Genomic DNA, 16,920 nt, shown 5'->3' on the forward strand with positions numbered 1-16,920 from the left:
TTCGCTGAGTGGCGCGGTGGCTCTGCGTTCGCTGGATCATGCGTCGCGCGCGTGTGGTTCAAGGGTTGTCCTGCCATCTCCGCTGGTTTGAAGGTTTTTATTTTTCTTCTGTTGGTGTGTCTGCTACGGCGCGTCAAGTTCAGGCGCACGTGCCGTTGCCTCTCCAAAAAGAGTGACTCGATTGCTGCTTTCGCTTTCTCGCCGCACCCTCGCTTTCAACTTGCAGCAGTAAACGTAAAGCCCTTCGAACTTTGTTTAGCCTTTTTCCATCTCCCTCTGTCTTCTTGATCACGCAACATCCCATTTCTCTTCGTTGTGCGGGCGACTGAAAGCGCATCCTCCCTGCACGCGGTTACTTTCGGATGGCTGAGCGCGCGGGACCTTCATCTGCTCATTGGAGCGGTGGCTCAATTCCGATTTAGAATACGAGCCGAGCTCGGATTCGGACTCGGACAGAGTAGCATGCGAGGAAGGGGGTTCAGCATCGTCAGATTCGGATGTTGAACGGATTTTATAGTCAGGCTGCTGCTGATGATTATGTTTACTAACAGCAGCTGCAGAACACTGAAATGTGCATATTGCATTGACTATGTTATTTGTATACCAATCATAATCAAAAATAAATTGCTATGTTCATTCCCTGTTATGCTCGTTCCCTGAAACCAAGCCGACACTGGGGGTGCGTCACGGCCAGAAAGGTCCGACAGCGAAAGGGTTAAATAGTCTAATTTAACTTCAAATGCATTTCTCGACTTCTATAAGAAGTGATTCAGGGCGCCTTTAAGCCTGGTAAGCATACTAAACATGGTGAACTTGATTTATCAATTAACCAATCAAAATGATGCAAAAGCCTTTTCTAAAAATTAGTGAGTTTAACATCCCAACGTCACAGCTTGACTATAAGTGAGGCAATACTGTGGGGCTCTGCATTAATCTTGACGAAATGGTGTTCCTTAAAGGAGTACTGACACAAAAAAAATCCATGTGGTTTTTTCTGCTTTAATAAGTAGTTAATGACCCAGTAATCACGGCACGAGACCTCATTTACTTCAGAGCGCGACAGGTAATTATCTGCAGTCTTTTTTGTAGCGACCAGTCCAAGTTTCAGTTTCAGAGAGCAACGAAACGGTCCACTGGGAGTGTAAACAAAGTGGTCACGTGTTCGCAAAAAGCCATGACGTATGCTCTGCCGCGCAGCCAGCGTGCAGCGCGCCGGCACGCGAGCTTCGTGTTGCTAGTCGTCTGCTACTCCTGCACGTGGTTTGCCACGTCCTCGCCATCATCATCGTCGTCGTCCTCGTTTTCGTCGTCCAGCGGCAACGATTTCCTGCATGTGGTAGTCGCCGCCGTATTAGACGTGGCCAATCACTTTCAATTTGACCCACTGGAGAGCAGCGACTCGGATATTGCGGCCGGCGACGGCGAGCACGTGTAAAGAGCACGTGTAAAGCCGCATGGCAGCCAACGAAAATTCGTGACGTAGCCACATGACGTAGCGTTTTCTTGGCTATTTACAGACCCGGGTGATGTCAATGTCACGAGGTGCTCTGTTTTACGGTTGGCTGCGCGCACGTACTTTAAAATTGATTTTAAATATGTTCTAAGCGATATTCGCCGCTGACATTTTACACACGGTGTGTGTGTGACCCACTAAATCGATCTCACAAGTTATCTCAACTTCAAATTTTTGTGTCAGTACTCCTTTAACATACATCAAAATCTCAAAGCCTGAAAATTTCTTGCGTTCCACATCTGCACGCTGGGAATTGAAGCTGTGACCTTATATTCAGCCGCTGACTGCCATACCCACTGTACCGATAATATCTGTAGCAGTACTCTTATCCCATAGACTTCTGTTAATTCTACTCCGGCTAACACAACTTTTCAGTCAATTCTATCTAAAGTAAAGGCCTCGGCAGGTGCCAATACAAAATATGGGCCAGAGCTTTCATTCTTTCGATACTGAAATCAGCCCCTGCCAGGTATTGAATTTACTTGAATTTAACGCGGACGTTTTCCCCCCAAAATGGGTCTGAAAATTGTTTGCGAGTTACAATCGGACATGAAATCAAAACTGTGTTCACAGCGTGTTCAGTGTTCAGAGCCGTCAGATGCAGCATCATCAGCGTCACAATATGGCCACAAAGTGCATTTTGAGGAAGGTAACTGCGAGTACTGTGGGTTCATATTGTGCTCTACTCCAATCTGGATCGGCATTACGGTCAATCACTTTGGGAGACACAGTGAAACCTCGATATATTGAACACGGATATATTGAATTATTGCATATATCGAACACTTTCTATATCACCAAGAAAATGACCTGCATTTTAATTTTTTTATCTCAAACGGGATCAAACGTCAAATGGACATATCGAACTCTGCCGCCCCAGACCAGGTGCACTCTGTTGACAGGTGGTGAGCTTTCCTGCAACACCGTCGAAGATAGCGGTGGCGCGATGGGCGTTCCCGATTGCGGCACACTACAGCTGCACACATCGATCGTGCCGAGAGCACTATTTGAACATAGCGGCGTACGTACGCGGTGGCTTGGCTAGTTCGACAACGTCAAGGACACATTGCATTTGCTGCACTGACTCCACCTCGGTGCCGCACTCTGCGCCTGCCATGCCTCGCAAGGATTGGCGATTTGCGTCCACAATGTCATGTGACAGCGTAGGCTCGCTCACAGAAGAAGCCTTGGCAGATGCCACTAAATATTTTGTTATTGCCAGTGTTTCAAAATGCCTTGATTGACGAACGTGGAGATCGCAGCAGAAGTAGTGGCCAAACGAAGACGCTGCCGAGGTTGATCCCGCAAGCGCTGATGTTGCCCTGCTTCCGACTTCAACTGAGGCTGTAGCTGCTTTGGCCCTTCTACGTCGCTACTGCGATGCAACAGAAGGCACCGGCCTTTTGCAGGTGGATCGCTTAGCCTATGTTGAAGACTCCGTGTTTAAGCCCGCAGCTACCAATAAGAAGCAGGCTACACTGCTGCAGTACTTTCAGCCAAATAAATAAATACTTTGTGTGAAACTTCCAGTGAGTATTTACTGTGCCGGGATTGGTGCCTATCGCTTGTGGATCGCTTAGGCTATGTTGATGACTCCGTGTTTAAGGGGGGAAGTGGGTATTTTGAGCTTCATTAAGACCCCCTTTCCCAAGTTTAATGAAACAGCACCCTCTTGTTCAGCTTTTTTATGCTGATTCCAAATATGCTATCGTTCTTAAAATATGCCAGTTAGTTCTAAAGGTAATTAAACTTAATTAACATTGTTTTTCGGGACAATGGAGCAATAACTACTCATCAAAATCTTGCTTTAGGCACATAGCTGGACATTAGGAACCATAAGCTTCCCAATGGTAGCAATAGCTTTTTGGTATAACAATAATTAACAATTATACAGCACATCAAAGCTTTTTGTTCAAAATGGGTTCAAAGTGGCTGTTTAATGTACGGACAATAAAGAAATATTGAAACTGAGATAGAAAAGTCTGGTCCTACCATTGTGTGCATTATTCATGTAGCTCAGTACTGCAACAAAAATTACAATTCTAGGTGCCCTGATTACTGCGAAATTGCTCCCGGAAGGACGCAAATATTCGAAAATTCATGTTTTGAGAAAACGCAAAAAAAAACATACAAGTTCATTTTTATTCAAATATAACAATGATGCAGCGATGGTGTAGAGGTAGAGTATCCGCCTCGCGTGCAAGAAGACCGTGGTTCAAATCCCGGTGTTGCGCAATTTTCTGCCGGATTAAAACAACAACAAAAAAAAAAGAAAGAAAATCTGCGTGTTGATAAAATTGCATAAACAGGCCTGGAGTGCGGCCTGATACCGGTGACCAGAACCGGTAACGCACTCCCTCACCAGAGCAGGATTGGCCACCCTGGTGCAGTACTTCGCCACAACCTCCTATATGAATATACAACAATCAAACCCCAGCCCTCAGCCCCAGCAGCTGCGAAGCAACTGACCACAGTGGCAGTCAGACCTGTGACGCAGCAGAGGGCGCTAAGAATCTCTGGATCTGGACAGGACGCCATTGGAATCTGAACCTGGCAACGTTTAGCGCTAGAACATTTAGTGAGGCGAGTCTAGCAGTCCTATTGGAGGAATTAGCGGGCATTAAATGAGATACAATAGGGCTCAGTGAGGTTAGGAGGACAAATGAAGCATATACAGTGCTAAAAAAGCGGACACGTCCTATGCTACCGGGGCTTAGCAGAGAGACGAGAACTAGGAGCCGGGTTCCTGATTAATAAGGATACAGCTGGTAACATACAGGAACTATATAGCATTAACGAGAGGGTGGCAGGTCTTGTTGTGAAACTTAATAAGAGGTACACATTGAAGGTCGTACAGGTCTACGCACCTACACCCAGTCATGATGACCAGCAAGTCGAAAGCTTCTATGAAGACGTGGAATCGGCAATGGGTAAAGTCAAAACAAAATACCCTATACTGATGGGCGACTTCAATGCCAGGGTAGGCAACAAGCAGGCTGGAGACAAGTCAGTGGGGGAATACATGTATGGCATAGGCACTAGGAATATAGCAGGATAGAGTTATTAGTAGAGTTAGCAGAACAGAATAATATGCGGATAATGAATACCTTCTTCCGCAAGCGGGATAGCCGAAAGTGGACGTGGAGAGACTAGAAATGTAATAGACCTCATACTCTGCACTAACCTTGGCATCATATCCTGGCATCATACAAGATGTGGAAGTGCTCGGCAAGGTGCGCTGCAGTGACCATAGGATGGTATGATGTCGAATTAGCCTAGACTTGAGGAGGGAACGGAAGAAACTGGTACATAAGAAGCCGACCAACGAGATACAAAACCGAAGAAGCCGACCAATGCTGATACAAAACACATTATGCTTAACGGACTGAGTGGGGTTTTGACTTTACTACATTTAAAACGAAACTACTGTTTAAGTGGGTACGGTTTAATGAGGTTTTACTGTGCTGGCAAGGCAACAATAACGACAACATTGTACATTAAACACATTTCCAAGGGCTCCTGCAGGAATGCGCGGTCTGAAAGCACCGTGTCCACAAACCTCTTCAGGGCATGCAGAACTTGCACCAGTTCTTGAGTGGGGTAGCACAGACCTCCTCTGTCCCAGTGTATGATATCAAACCGTCTGTCGCATTAGATCTCTTGTGCTTTTGCGACCAGTGACATGCAGCGCTCACACTCAACGTTCTCGATCAAAACGCGGATGTGTAGCTCACCAGTGCAGGCCCTAGCGAAAAAGTATCCTAACGAGATCCTGAATCTCATGTGCAAGCCACAGAGCAAAAAGCACAAGAGCGAGTTCGCCAGTTCCTTCCTTTCAGACATTGACAAAACTTTGTACAGAGCTCCCATGTCAACATTTCCCAGGAAAACATCTCTTTGCTTGTTGTACTCAAGCCTCTGCTTCATCCACATTTCATCTATGACGAGCGGCGCATTTTGGCTTGTTCCGCCCCGAGGCATTCCACCTCGGTGCTCAGCCTTTTTATTTCACAAGATCACTGAAACCTACCTCGCCTGCAGTATTTCCTCGTGTAATGAAGCGGATGCGCCTCGTGTGTCCGATAGCAGCTTGGAGACGACAACGACGACCCGTGCTGCAATTTGCAAGAGAGCTCGGGCTGTTCGTTGCTGCCAGGCTGCTGTTGATCTGGTGTTTCTCAGCTTTAATTAAACACCATTACATTTGGTGGAGATTGCTGGAGCCCCTCAAGACACCCTGGAGCTCCGCAATCATACGTTGCCCACCAACACCATGACTGATGCGACCTCCACACCGACTGTACCCATGGCTGCCCCTGTCACTTGTGCCGGCGTTCTCTGTCAGCGCGACCCGGCCATCTTTTGCGGGACCGGAGAACATGACGTGGAAGACTGGCTGTCTTCCCATGTACGTGTAAGCACTCACAATAAGTGGGATGACCAGTCTAAACTGAATAACGTCATCTTTTACCTTGCTGATGTCGCAAATCTATGGTTTAAGAATCACAAATCTGACATTTCGAATTGGTCCGCATTCAAAACACATTTCGCCGAAGTGTTTGGCCGCCCCCTGCTGTCCGCAACCTACGCGCCGAACAGCTTCTACGCCAGCGAGCATAGCAACTGGGCGAGACTTTCCCCAGCTATATCGAGGACGTCTTGGATCTTTGCAGCCGTGTTAATCCATCGATTGCGGAAGACGAGATCAACCATATTCTGAAGGGTATTGAGAATGACGCATTTTGAATGCTGCTGCCCAAGAGCCCAACCAGCGTCGCCGTACTCTTCAACCTGTGTCTGAGTTTCGACTAATTGTGCCGCCAACGTAACATCGGCCGCCAAAACATCCCACAGGCTGACTCGGCCTTGGCGATGCTGATCCTTCTGCTCTCGTCCTTCAGCTCAGGGATTTTATTCGCGAGGAAGTGGCCTGCCAGCTGTCACTGCTCCCTCCCACCCACAAGCCTGCCTTAACACTGTCTCCGGCCATGCAACAAGCCATCCGTGCCCAAATATCTGACGCACTTGCCCCCGTTCGCACGCCAGATCCTGTGACAGCACCACTCTCCTATGTTGATTATCTGCCGCTATTCGCATCTCCGACGGCAGCGCTCTCTTGTGCCGACTTCCCGTCGTGGGTCACACCTCCGCCGCTCAACTATGCTGCCACTGTCGCACGGCCACCCCCACCGTCATATTCCGTACCACTACTAAGGCACCGGGTTCCCCCTGGTCCCATTCCACAACAGTCACCCTAGCTTTTTCGTCGAGCCGACATGTGGCGCACGCCAGACAACAGGCCCATTTGCTTCACCTGCGGCATTGTTGATTATGTTGCGCGCTTTTGTCATCCTAACATGTCCTCGAACCGTGACGCCTTCGACCAGTTTCCCTACACGCCACAACCTGCTGCCAAGATGTGCTGCCACGATGCTGCTGACTCAGTGCTGAGACCCTTAGATCGCGACCCCCGTTCAGACAGTCGCCGTTCTCCTTCTCCACGTCGACGGCCGTCGTCATCTATGCGTGGTCGGCCACCTACTAAGAGGGAAACTGAATAGCGCAGTTCCGGAGGCAAGAACTGCAAGTTGATCAAACTTTCTAAGGCCTCAATTTTCACCGCAGAATGTCATTGACATCCATGTCGTGGGCGCATCCACCCAAGCGCTTATCCATGCAGGGGCCGCAGTTTCCGTCATCCATGAAAATCTCTGTCGCAAGCTGAAAAAAGTCACGTCCTCTCCATCTGGCATGGCACTTTCCACTGCTAATGCGCAACACATTCGTCCTATGGCTGTATGCACCGCCCATGTAGTCATCCAAGAAGTTTTGTACTTTATCAAGTTTTTTGTGTTGCCCTCCTGTTCTTATGATCTCATCCTCTGGTGGGGCTTCTGTCATGTCATAATGCCATCATCAATTGTTCTCGCATACAAGTGGCCCTTTCGCCGCTATGTGACTCGTCCTCGGTCAAAGCTGACCTCAGTATTCACAAACTCTTCATTGATGATGATACTGATCTGCCACCGGAGACGTCGTTGCTTATGACCTTGTCATGTACTGCCATGCCAGACTCAATCAACTGTGGCGTTTACGCTATCTGACATGCTTGCTCACCACAAGGACTTATTTCTCCCATGCGCCGCCCTCACTGTTACGTATGAATCAGCATTGATCCCCATCTGTAATCCACACCTGTATCCAGTGACCATACTGCGCGGTGAGACCTTAGGATTCGTGCAAGCTGTCACGTGTATTGAAGACCTTGACGTTGACGATGTCACCACCCGTTTACATCTCAATGCCATAACTTCTGTCTCATCAACACCACATTCGGCAGTTTTTGACAACGCCATCGCAGCAGACCTTTCGCCTTCTCATAGCACCCAACTTGTTACTCTACTGAACGAGTTCGTTTCTTCGTTTGACTGCAACAAACCATCCTTGGGTCGCATAACAAGTGTCTCTCATGTTATCAACATCGGTTCCCATGCCCCCTTGCGACAGCATGTGTGTCGCATTTCCGCAGAAGAGCGCCGGGTTATCACGGAACAAGTGGACAACATGCTGCAGTGCGGCGGCGTTCAGCTTTCTCAAAGCCCTTTGTTGTCACCTGTCATTCTAGTGCGCAAGAAAGATGGCACCATTTGGTTTTTTATCGATTATTGCGGCCTAAGCAGCATTACAAGAAAAGACGTCTACCCACTGCCTCAGATCGATGATGCTCTCAACTGTCTGCAAGGTACCGAATACTTCTCATCTCTAGATCTCCACTCTGGCTACTGGCAGGTTCCCATGGCTGAGGCTGACTGCCCAAAGACAGCTTTGATCAGTCCCGATGGCCTGTACGAGTTTAATGTTATGCCTTTCGGGCTCTGCAATGCTCCTGCTGCCTCCGAGCGCATGATTGATACCATCCTTCGTGGACATAAGTGGAAGGCTTGTTTATGTTACCTGGATGACGTAGTTGTTTTCTCACAGGATGTTTTGACACATCTCACCTGTCTACATCACGTCCTGACCTGTCTCACTTCAGCAGGCCTACAGCTGAACCTCAAGTGCTATTTTCCTGCCTGAAAATTAACTGCCTTTTTAACTATTTTCCTGCCTGAAATTAACTGCCTCGAAAGATGGCATTCTTCCTGATCTCGACAAGCTTCGCGTAGTCGCCAAGTTTCCGAAGCCCACATCTATCAAGGCCCTGCACAGTTTCATAGGCCTGTGCTTTTATTTTCGATGCTTCATATGGAACTTCGCATTTATTATCGCACCCTTGACGAAGCTACTTACCGCAAGCAAAGGCATTTCCGCGTGGTCATGAGCATGCGATGAAGCCTTTGACAAGTTACACGAGTTTCTGACTTCATCGCCAATTCTTCACCATTACGACCCAACTGTGCCAACAGAGGTTCACACCGATGCCAGTGGTATCAGTCTTGGGGAGGTCTTGGCCCAACGGAAAGCTACTAATTAAGAATATGCTGTGGCTTATGCCAGCCGTACCCTTAAAAAGCTGAGCTTAATTACACCGTTACAGAGAAGGAATGCTTAGCCTTCATTTGGGCATTGGGCGAGTTTCCTACTTATCTCTACGGCCGTCCTTTCAGCATCGTCACGCCCTTTGTTGACTCTCCTCCTTGAATGACCCGTCGGGCCGCCTCGGGCGTTGGGTGCTTAACCTGCAGGAATATGACATTTGTGTCGTATACTGCTCTGGTCGAAAGCATTCCAACGCTGATGCTCTCTCCCGCTCGCCATGACACCTGATGTGGCTTCTCTTTCCGTTCCTTCTCCAACCTCAGGCCCGTCACTACAGACTACTATTGACATGCCCTCCGAGCAATGCAAGGACCCATCGCTTGCCCTGCTACTTGACTACCTTGCCGCTTCATCGGTCATTCCTTCATCGAGGACTCTACGCCGTCAAACAGCCCACTTGGCCATATGAGACAATACCCTCTACCGCCGCAACTATATGCCTAACAGTCGGAAATGGCTTCTGGCTATCCCTTGTCATATGCGCTCCGATATGTGCACGTACTTCTATGCTGACCCTCAAAGCACCCACGCCGGCGTCCTAAAAACCTTCACAAGGCTAAGTCAACGATATTACTGGCGTGGAATGTATTGGTTTGTGCAGCAGTACATTCCGATCATGCACCACCTGCCAACAAAGCAAGACTCCCTCACTGCGCCCTACTGGCCCACTCCAGCCGCTACCGTGCCCTGCTCGACCATTCAACTGCGTAGGCATTGACCTCTAGGGCCCGATCCCATACAGCGGATGTGGAAACCGCTGGATTATTGTTGGCATCGATCACCTGATGCGCTACGCCGAGACCGCAGCTCTTTCCGCCGTGACATTGCGATGTCCATTCTTTGCAACTTCGTCCTTCGCAATGGTGCTCCTCGAGAACTACTCAGCGATAGGGGTCGTGTCTTCTTGTCAGAAGCGATACAATCCCTCCTTCGCGAATGCCAGATCATTCACCGGAAGTCGACCGCGTGTCACTCCCAAACGAACGGTCTCACGGAGCGCTTCAACCGAACACTGGGCGACATGATGAGGATGTACATCTCGTAGGACCACACCAATTGGGACACCATACTCTTGTTCATTACTTTCGCTTATAAAACCGCGACACAAGCGACCACTGGTTTTTCACCTTTTATTCTCTTGTATGGGCGTGAGCCTTCGTGTCCTCTGGATACTATCCTGCCCTACCGACCTGACGCTTCCGAGTGCACAACTATTTCAGAAGTTGCCCGATACGCTGAAGGTTGCCGCCAGCTGGCTCGTTCGTTGACCAGCAAAGATCATGGGCGTCAGATGACAAGACATGACAGTCATCAGGCCAGGTCCACCTTCCCTGCTGGTTCCCTTGTTTGGTTACGGATACTGCCTCACATGCCCAGCCTTTCTACTAAACTACTTGCACGGTACCACGGTCCGTACCGGAACATCCCCTGCGAACTATATTGTTGAGCCTGTCACACCATCGCCGGACTTTCATTGTTGAGGTCGCAAGACAGTGCATGTTAGCCGGCTGAAACCTCACTTCAACCCCCTCATCTTCTCTACTCCCGGAGTTGCCAGGATGGCTCCATTTTACACCCAGGGCCGATGTAATGAAGTGGACGCGCCTCGTGTTTCCGATAGCAGCTCGGAGATGACGCCGACGCCGAGCTGTGATTTGCAAGAGAGCTCGGGCTGTTCGCTGCTGCCAGGCTACTGTTGATCTGGTGTTTCTAAGCTTTAATTAAACACCATTACACTAGGTATTTTTGAAGTCTCGTTCTGCATGGGAGTGCAAGGAGCTCTGTCCTCAGGTATTCATATGCCTTTGTGGAAATGTTGCGCAAAATTATGCACTGCTGTATAGTGGTTTCGGACCACATTGGTTTTTTTGCTTTGTAATTCAGCACCTGATCCATAATTATACTGGCTTTCGTACGGCCCTGGTTTTAGTGTGCGGCAACTTGAATTAATTGGTTGACATTGCACTCTTCCCTTAGGTATAGCTCCTTTTTGTAAGCGTTGACGGTTGCCTGTAGCCTCTCATCCCGTGCCTTCCAGGTCCTTTCTTTTTCGCGCTACTTCTTTCGTTCTAGGAAGGCTGATGCGGAGCTTCTCCATTCAGCTTGAATGGAGAAGCTACTGACTGTACTGACTACTACTGACCCGTCTAACGACTGCACATCGGTTGGAAAAATGAAGTTCATGCATTTCCCGCTTGTTGATGTCAAAGGAGCAGTATCAGGCACATCATTGCTGCAGACGGCAGATACAGTTTCTGATGTGACCTGATCACTGGGCCGTCTGGGCTTGGGCGCTTGAACAGGCACGTTCACACAAACTTCGATTGTATCTGACGACGATGCAGCGCACGAATGTACTTCCTCAGTAGATGTAGGCAAACTAGCCGGCGTAGCCCTAGAGGAATCGCGCTTTCTTTTCTGTGTAATGCTAGAACTCCTCACCTTAGGCTGCTCCTTCTTCATGTAGGACAGCTAGTGAGGAAAAACACTGGACACTGCACCATGCTTGAGTACGCGCCTATTCGTGTCCTGGCAAAAGTCACTTTCCAAAAATGAAGGCTTCATACGGCCAAATAATTTGAACTCGAACTCAGTTCCCAGTTCTTTCTTGCAATAACTTGCAGCCATCGTTCCCGTAGCTTTTTGTCCGCTGGTACGTCATAAAAGGACACTACAGGGTCTTTCTTTCGCTTGCTCGACGTACAAAACAGTACACAATAGCATCGCATACTGACATGTAAAACTTGCATCAAACAGACGGATCTTCCTCTACTGCTGCCAGAAACCTATGGGTTAGAAGTGTCGTTTGCAACTTGACGGATGCGGGAATTGTGACCCCGGTAAGACTCATAATAACAATGTAATTCAACGTTATTTTTACTTCATGCAGAGATTACTTCTTTTATTGTCATTGTGAAAACACCCAATAACCTTTGTAGTTCTTGCTTCTAGATGACACAAGCACGGCGCGAAATGTCTGCAAACCGCCGGTGCGTAGGCGGGGGAGAACGTCATCTGCAAGCGGGTAATACGGTGGAGCCACCAAGGGGCATCTTGGGAAAAAATCGAGAGTAACAAGAGAGGCTACGGCGGACGACGCGGCGTTCACGCGGCAGGCACAGAAAAAAATAGAGGAGGCACTGGGTAATCGAACAGCACTGTATGAAGCGTGTCTGTAGTCTTTACTTTGTCCAGTCTGAAGCACTGTTCGATTACCTTCTAAGTACGCAGTTAGTTTCCCGTATCGCTAGCTACTGCAGCATATTCATGCTGCCAACTCACTAAACAGTTGGCAAACATCTCCACCTATTGCAAAATATAGGTAATATACTACTGTCCTTATCGTAATGTCTCCTTTTGAATACCTTCAGTTCTAAACTTTCATCTCATCTTCTGTACCCGCTAATACAGAAAGAGATCCTGCTACTGACCTTGACTGCTCTTGCTTTGAAGCAGACTTGGATGACTCTCGTTCTTTTTCAACCCTGGGCTTCTTGTGCAATGAGTGCTTCTCATCCTTGTCTTGTCTCTTCTCAGCTACCTCCTCTTCTTGTGGTTCATGCTTCCTCTTGTAGTCATCATACTTTTCTTTGTCTGTGAACAAAAGCGTAGAGTAATGCATTATGCACAACATGGCACATGGCAGTTTGACACGGCTATCATGCATGAAAACTCATCGCTTAAACATAAATTCTGCAAGTCACACAATCTTGATTCTGCCTTTCAAAAATAAATAATCAACATCAGCATTTTGTGTCCACTACAGAACAAAGGTGATCTGGTATCCTTGAAAAGAAATCATGCCTGTATTGCGTAAGCAGACTCCATCTTACGCTAGAAAATTTCGTAATTTTTATCACACCATTTTCCTTCCCTAAGCACCCTTTTCTTTTAATTAAACTTTGAGTCCTGCAAGAGCACAGTGGCTTATGAGGGACACTGTAGTGTAGGACTCTGCATTAATTTTCACCATCTGGGGTTCTTTTCACTCAAAAAGCAGCACACGAATTCTTTTGCATTCCACCTCATCAAACACCACCAACATGGCTGGGAATCGAGCCCGTGACCTTGTGCTTAGCAGCGTAACAACACAGACACTGGGCCACCATTAAGGGTCCAGTCTTTTACTCTGATAGACCACTGTTTACCAGGAGTACATATTGCATGACCTGCCAAACTCCATTCTGTCTTAACCTCAACTACAGCATCAACTACAACCATTTCCTCTCTAATCAATACCGCCATCTTCTCATCGCTTAGCATTATACCTATCATTTTCCATTTCATTGTTCTTTGCACAGTTCTTAGCTTCTCCTTTTTTTTTTCATTATCAACACAGTTTCATTCCTAAACATTAGTACCAGCAGAATACTACAGTCACTATACTTGCGGACAACTTTCCCTGGCAACGTAAAGAAAGCTACAGGGACAGAGCATCTGCACGCGTTACTGTGCTAAGTAGTCCAACGGAGTGTGACAATTATTACAGTTTCTTGGTACAGACACTGAATCAGCACAGCTTCCATGTGCAATGGTTTCGCATTTGCCCAAGTGCAATGGAGAAAAGCAGAAAAACAAGTCAAATTTAAGACTCAGCAGTGTATTTTCACTTACTTGCTGTTGTAAATAAGATGTTAATGTTTTCTCTTTTCCAGCTTAAACTATAACACGAATGAGAATGTGGGACTTTTTTCAGCACTTTTATTTCCGCAAACTTTGCCTTTGTAGCTTTCCCTTCACTGTAACAGAGAGTTGTTTACGAGTATAGCATAGACTTTTCAAGGATATCGGTAAGCTACCATTCATAACTTGAGGATGCTTGCCATATGTGTACCAATTAATTTTTATTTGTACTGAGATTTCCTTCTCGTGATTTAGGCATCTCACGACAACATTGCCTAGGTAAACATACACCGTCACTGCTTCAGGAGGCTCATTGCAAGTCACAAACTCTTAGTCAAAGGGCCATTCAAGCTGTTTTGTTGTTTCAGTTGTCCAGTGCAGTTCAAGCATTGTGGTGCCTATTGGTCAAATATGCAGCTCTATTCAAAGGCAAAGCTGCACTGTGCTATTACTTCTAGACATCTGTAGCTTTGCAACTACAAGCAACAGTAGATGGCTCTTTTACAAGTGAACAAAATTTTCATATCCACTTACTCAGGAGCTTGCCATATTTCTGGTAATCCTTTTTGCTGACAAGGCTGACAAAGAGCTCACTGACAGTTGCTGTTTTCCCACCCAGAGCCAACTTTACAATGACACGTGCATTTTCGTCGTCAAGGCCTTCCACCTACAGAAAATGAGAAAAGCCAAACCATTTATAGAAAGCCTTTGTAGCACTAAACAAATTACCTAAACTGAACCAAGTCACACCCCATGCTGAAGATCACTAGTTCTGATAGACATGGCCCAATTTTGTACATGACACACAAAAAAAAGTTCAGGTGTTACTACTTACTACGTACAAAAATATAAATAATATTAAAATGAAATCCTAATAAGCAAGCACATCATCAAATAACTTATGATGGTGCTGTCCTGGTCAACAAATAAAGGATTGCAGAGAAAATTAAAGTACTGAGAACTGACATCACATTCTCAACTCTTTTTTTTTTCTTTCGTTAAATGAAATTTAACCCATATGAACCTCAAGAAATATACTGGCAGTTGTAAAAGCACCCTAACTAATTTATAATACTAGTCTCTACAAAATGGTTTCTGTTTCACTAGTCAGAAGATGGACGTGTCATGATACATTGCAAATGCTACAGCTGTGACATGCGAGCACAGCCAGAAGAAATGCTTGCAGCACTCTAGTTAACTTCTTTATGAGCAACACCATCATACCCAGTCTTACTGCCACACAATGGCAAAAAATTTCACTCCCTCTCATGATGTCACAATATCAGCGATGCCAGGTGTCTCCAAACCTTCATCCTATAAGTGTTTTCAAAACATTAAACTTGCTAAATGCCATCCTTATATGTACAAGAAGAGTGCAGTAAAGCTTCTACAATTTCAAAAATATGAGCCAAAATGAATACTTCCACAATGGAATGGAAGCCAGTAGAGCCAATGCAGCACGTAAACACTCCAGTGAGACTCCATCTCTATAATAGGTGGGAGGCTCTGTGGCAACATGCCTTCACCGACCATGGCAGAGCACATCAACAAGACACAGCTGAGAGTGCATGTCAGGAAATTGAGGTTAGTTGGCTTTTGTTCTCGAGTAAAGCAGCATCCCCTTAAGGCTCTGTGCAAAAGAGCTCAGATCATAACTTAAGGGTATAGATGAATGAAGACACAACATTCACCTGCCCGTAGAGATCTTTGTGTGGACCCTGCTCTATGTGAATATAGGCACCCGTTCTGAGAACAAGCTCCCCTTCTTCTTTGGCCACAAGAGGAGGAGGCTTTCCCATCTTGCTCTCAGCACCAAGACCCAATCCTTTGGGTCTCATGATAGCTTCTATGGGTTTTGCAATCCTGCAGGGGTCAAGTACACTCAGGTTAGAACATACTTTACACACAAAGTGCATATGAAAAAGCGAGTGCAATGAAAGCTTGCTATTAAAAAAATCAGTTTATTCATTATTTGGTACTCACAGCGCCTGTTCAGGCATTGAAGTGAGACGGTACAGAAATAAAAAGAAACATAAGTTGCAGGTAATATAAATTCATGCGAATGGAAGCGAAAGAAAAGGCTTCTCATTCAAGCTACCATTTAATTAGGCCTTCTTTGCTTTTCTAGCATGTTGTCACCATCATTAGAAAACACTATTTTATTTCAAATCTGACCATAATACTGTTCATAACCTTGTTGACTTCATCTGAATAAGTGTGTGGTGAACGGAGTGCACAAACAAGCTTGTTTAATTAATAAGGTGTAAATGGTTCAAATTAATATTACCATAGTGTTCTCATGATAAAATGGCATCTGAGGAACGACACAGCACACAGTTATTGAACAGATCCACGTCAAGATCCACCTCTACTGAGAAAAACATCTCTTTACAGTGCTAACATGCAGGAAATTCAGATACTGTTACCAGCTCTTTCATTCTAACGATTTCAAAATAAGATCTTGCACCGACCACTGTATTGTTTCTCCTTAAATTTCGCAGCAATATCACACTTCCTGGCCTGTGGTGTTCAATAACACCATAGGCCAGGAAATACCTCCCCCCCACACACACAGACCTTAATTAAGAAGAGGCGGGGGGGGGGGATGAAGAGTTGCAGCTCCACTGGAAGCATGAAGCAAATTTAGCTGTAGCTGAGTAGTACTATATTTTTTGCATATACGACATTTCCATTCTAGGCAAATTAATAGCTATGAATGTGTAGAGCGACTAAAACAAAAAAAATAAGAACTAAAATCTGCTGGAAGAAATCCTGGAACCAAGGTTATTCAATGGCAGTACAATAGAACATAATGTTCCTGCCCTCATCATAACCATCAGACTATTTATGTCCACTGCAGGACAAAAGCAGCTGGGAGATCACTGGGAGATCTCAGGGATCTCCAATTGGCAATTACCCTTGTATTGCACCAGATGACCCCGTATTATCCCTGCAAATTTCATAACTTCATCACACCGCTAATTCCCCGCCGTCCTCAGCTGCACTTTCCTTCTCTTGGCACCCGTTATATAACTCTAAAGGACTAGTACTGGTTATCCATCTTGTGCATTACATGGACAGCCCAGCTCTAGTTTTTTCCACTTCATGTCAAGTAGAATATCGGCTACTCCCATATACTCTCCTATTCACACCACTATCTTCCTGTCTTACATCAACAATTTTTAGTTTCATCACTCACTACTGTGTGGCCTTTAACTTCTTCTCAGGCTTCTTTGCTAACCTCC

General features: G+C 46.3%; 1 protein-coding gene across 1 annotated transcript in view; it reads right to left on the reverse strand.

Annotated features, from left to right (window-relative positions):
- LOC135902298 (G-patch domain and KOW motifs-containing protein-like) overlaps positions 1 to 16,920 on the reverse strand; it is a 43,635-nt gene that overhangs the window by 23,798 nt on the left and 2,917 nt on the right. The window contains exons 4-6 of the mRNA XM_065432263.2: positions 15,367 to 15,538; positions 14,210 to 14,342; positions 12,484 to 12,646 (exon numbers count right to left, since the gene is read on the reverse strand). Of these exons, the coding sequence (XP_065288335.1) occupies positions 12,484 to 12,646; positions 14,210 to 14,342; positions 15,367 to 15,538 (468 nt within the window). The remainder of the gene's footprint in view (positions 1 to 12,483; positions 12,647 to 14,209; positions 14,343 to 15,366; positions 15,539 to 16,920) is intronic.

Source organism: Dermacentor albipictus, chromosome 5 (assembly GCF_038994185.2).
Source record: "Dermacentor albipictus isolate Rhodes 1998 colony chromosome 5, USDA_Dalb.pri_finalv2, whole genome shotgun sequence".
Classification (NCBI taxonomy): Eukaryota; Metazoa; Arthropoda; class Arachnida; order Ixodida; family Ixodidae; genus Dermacentor; species Dermacentor albipictus.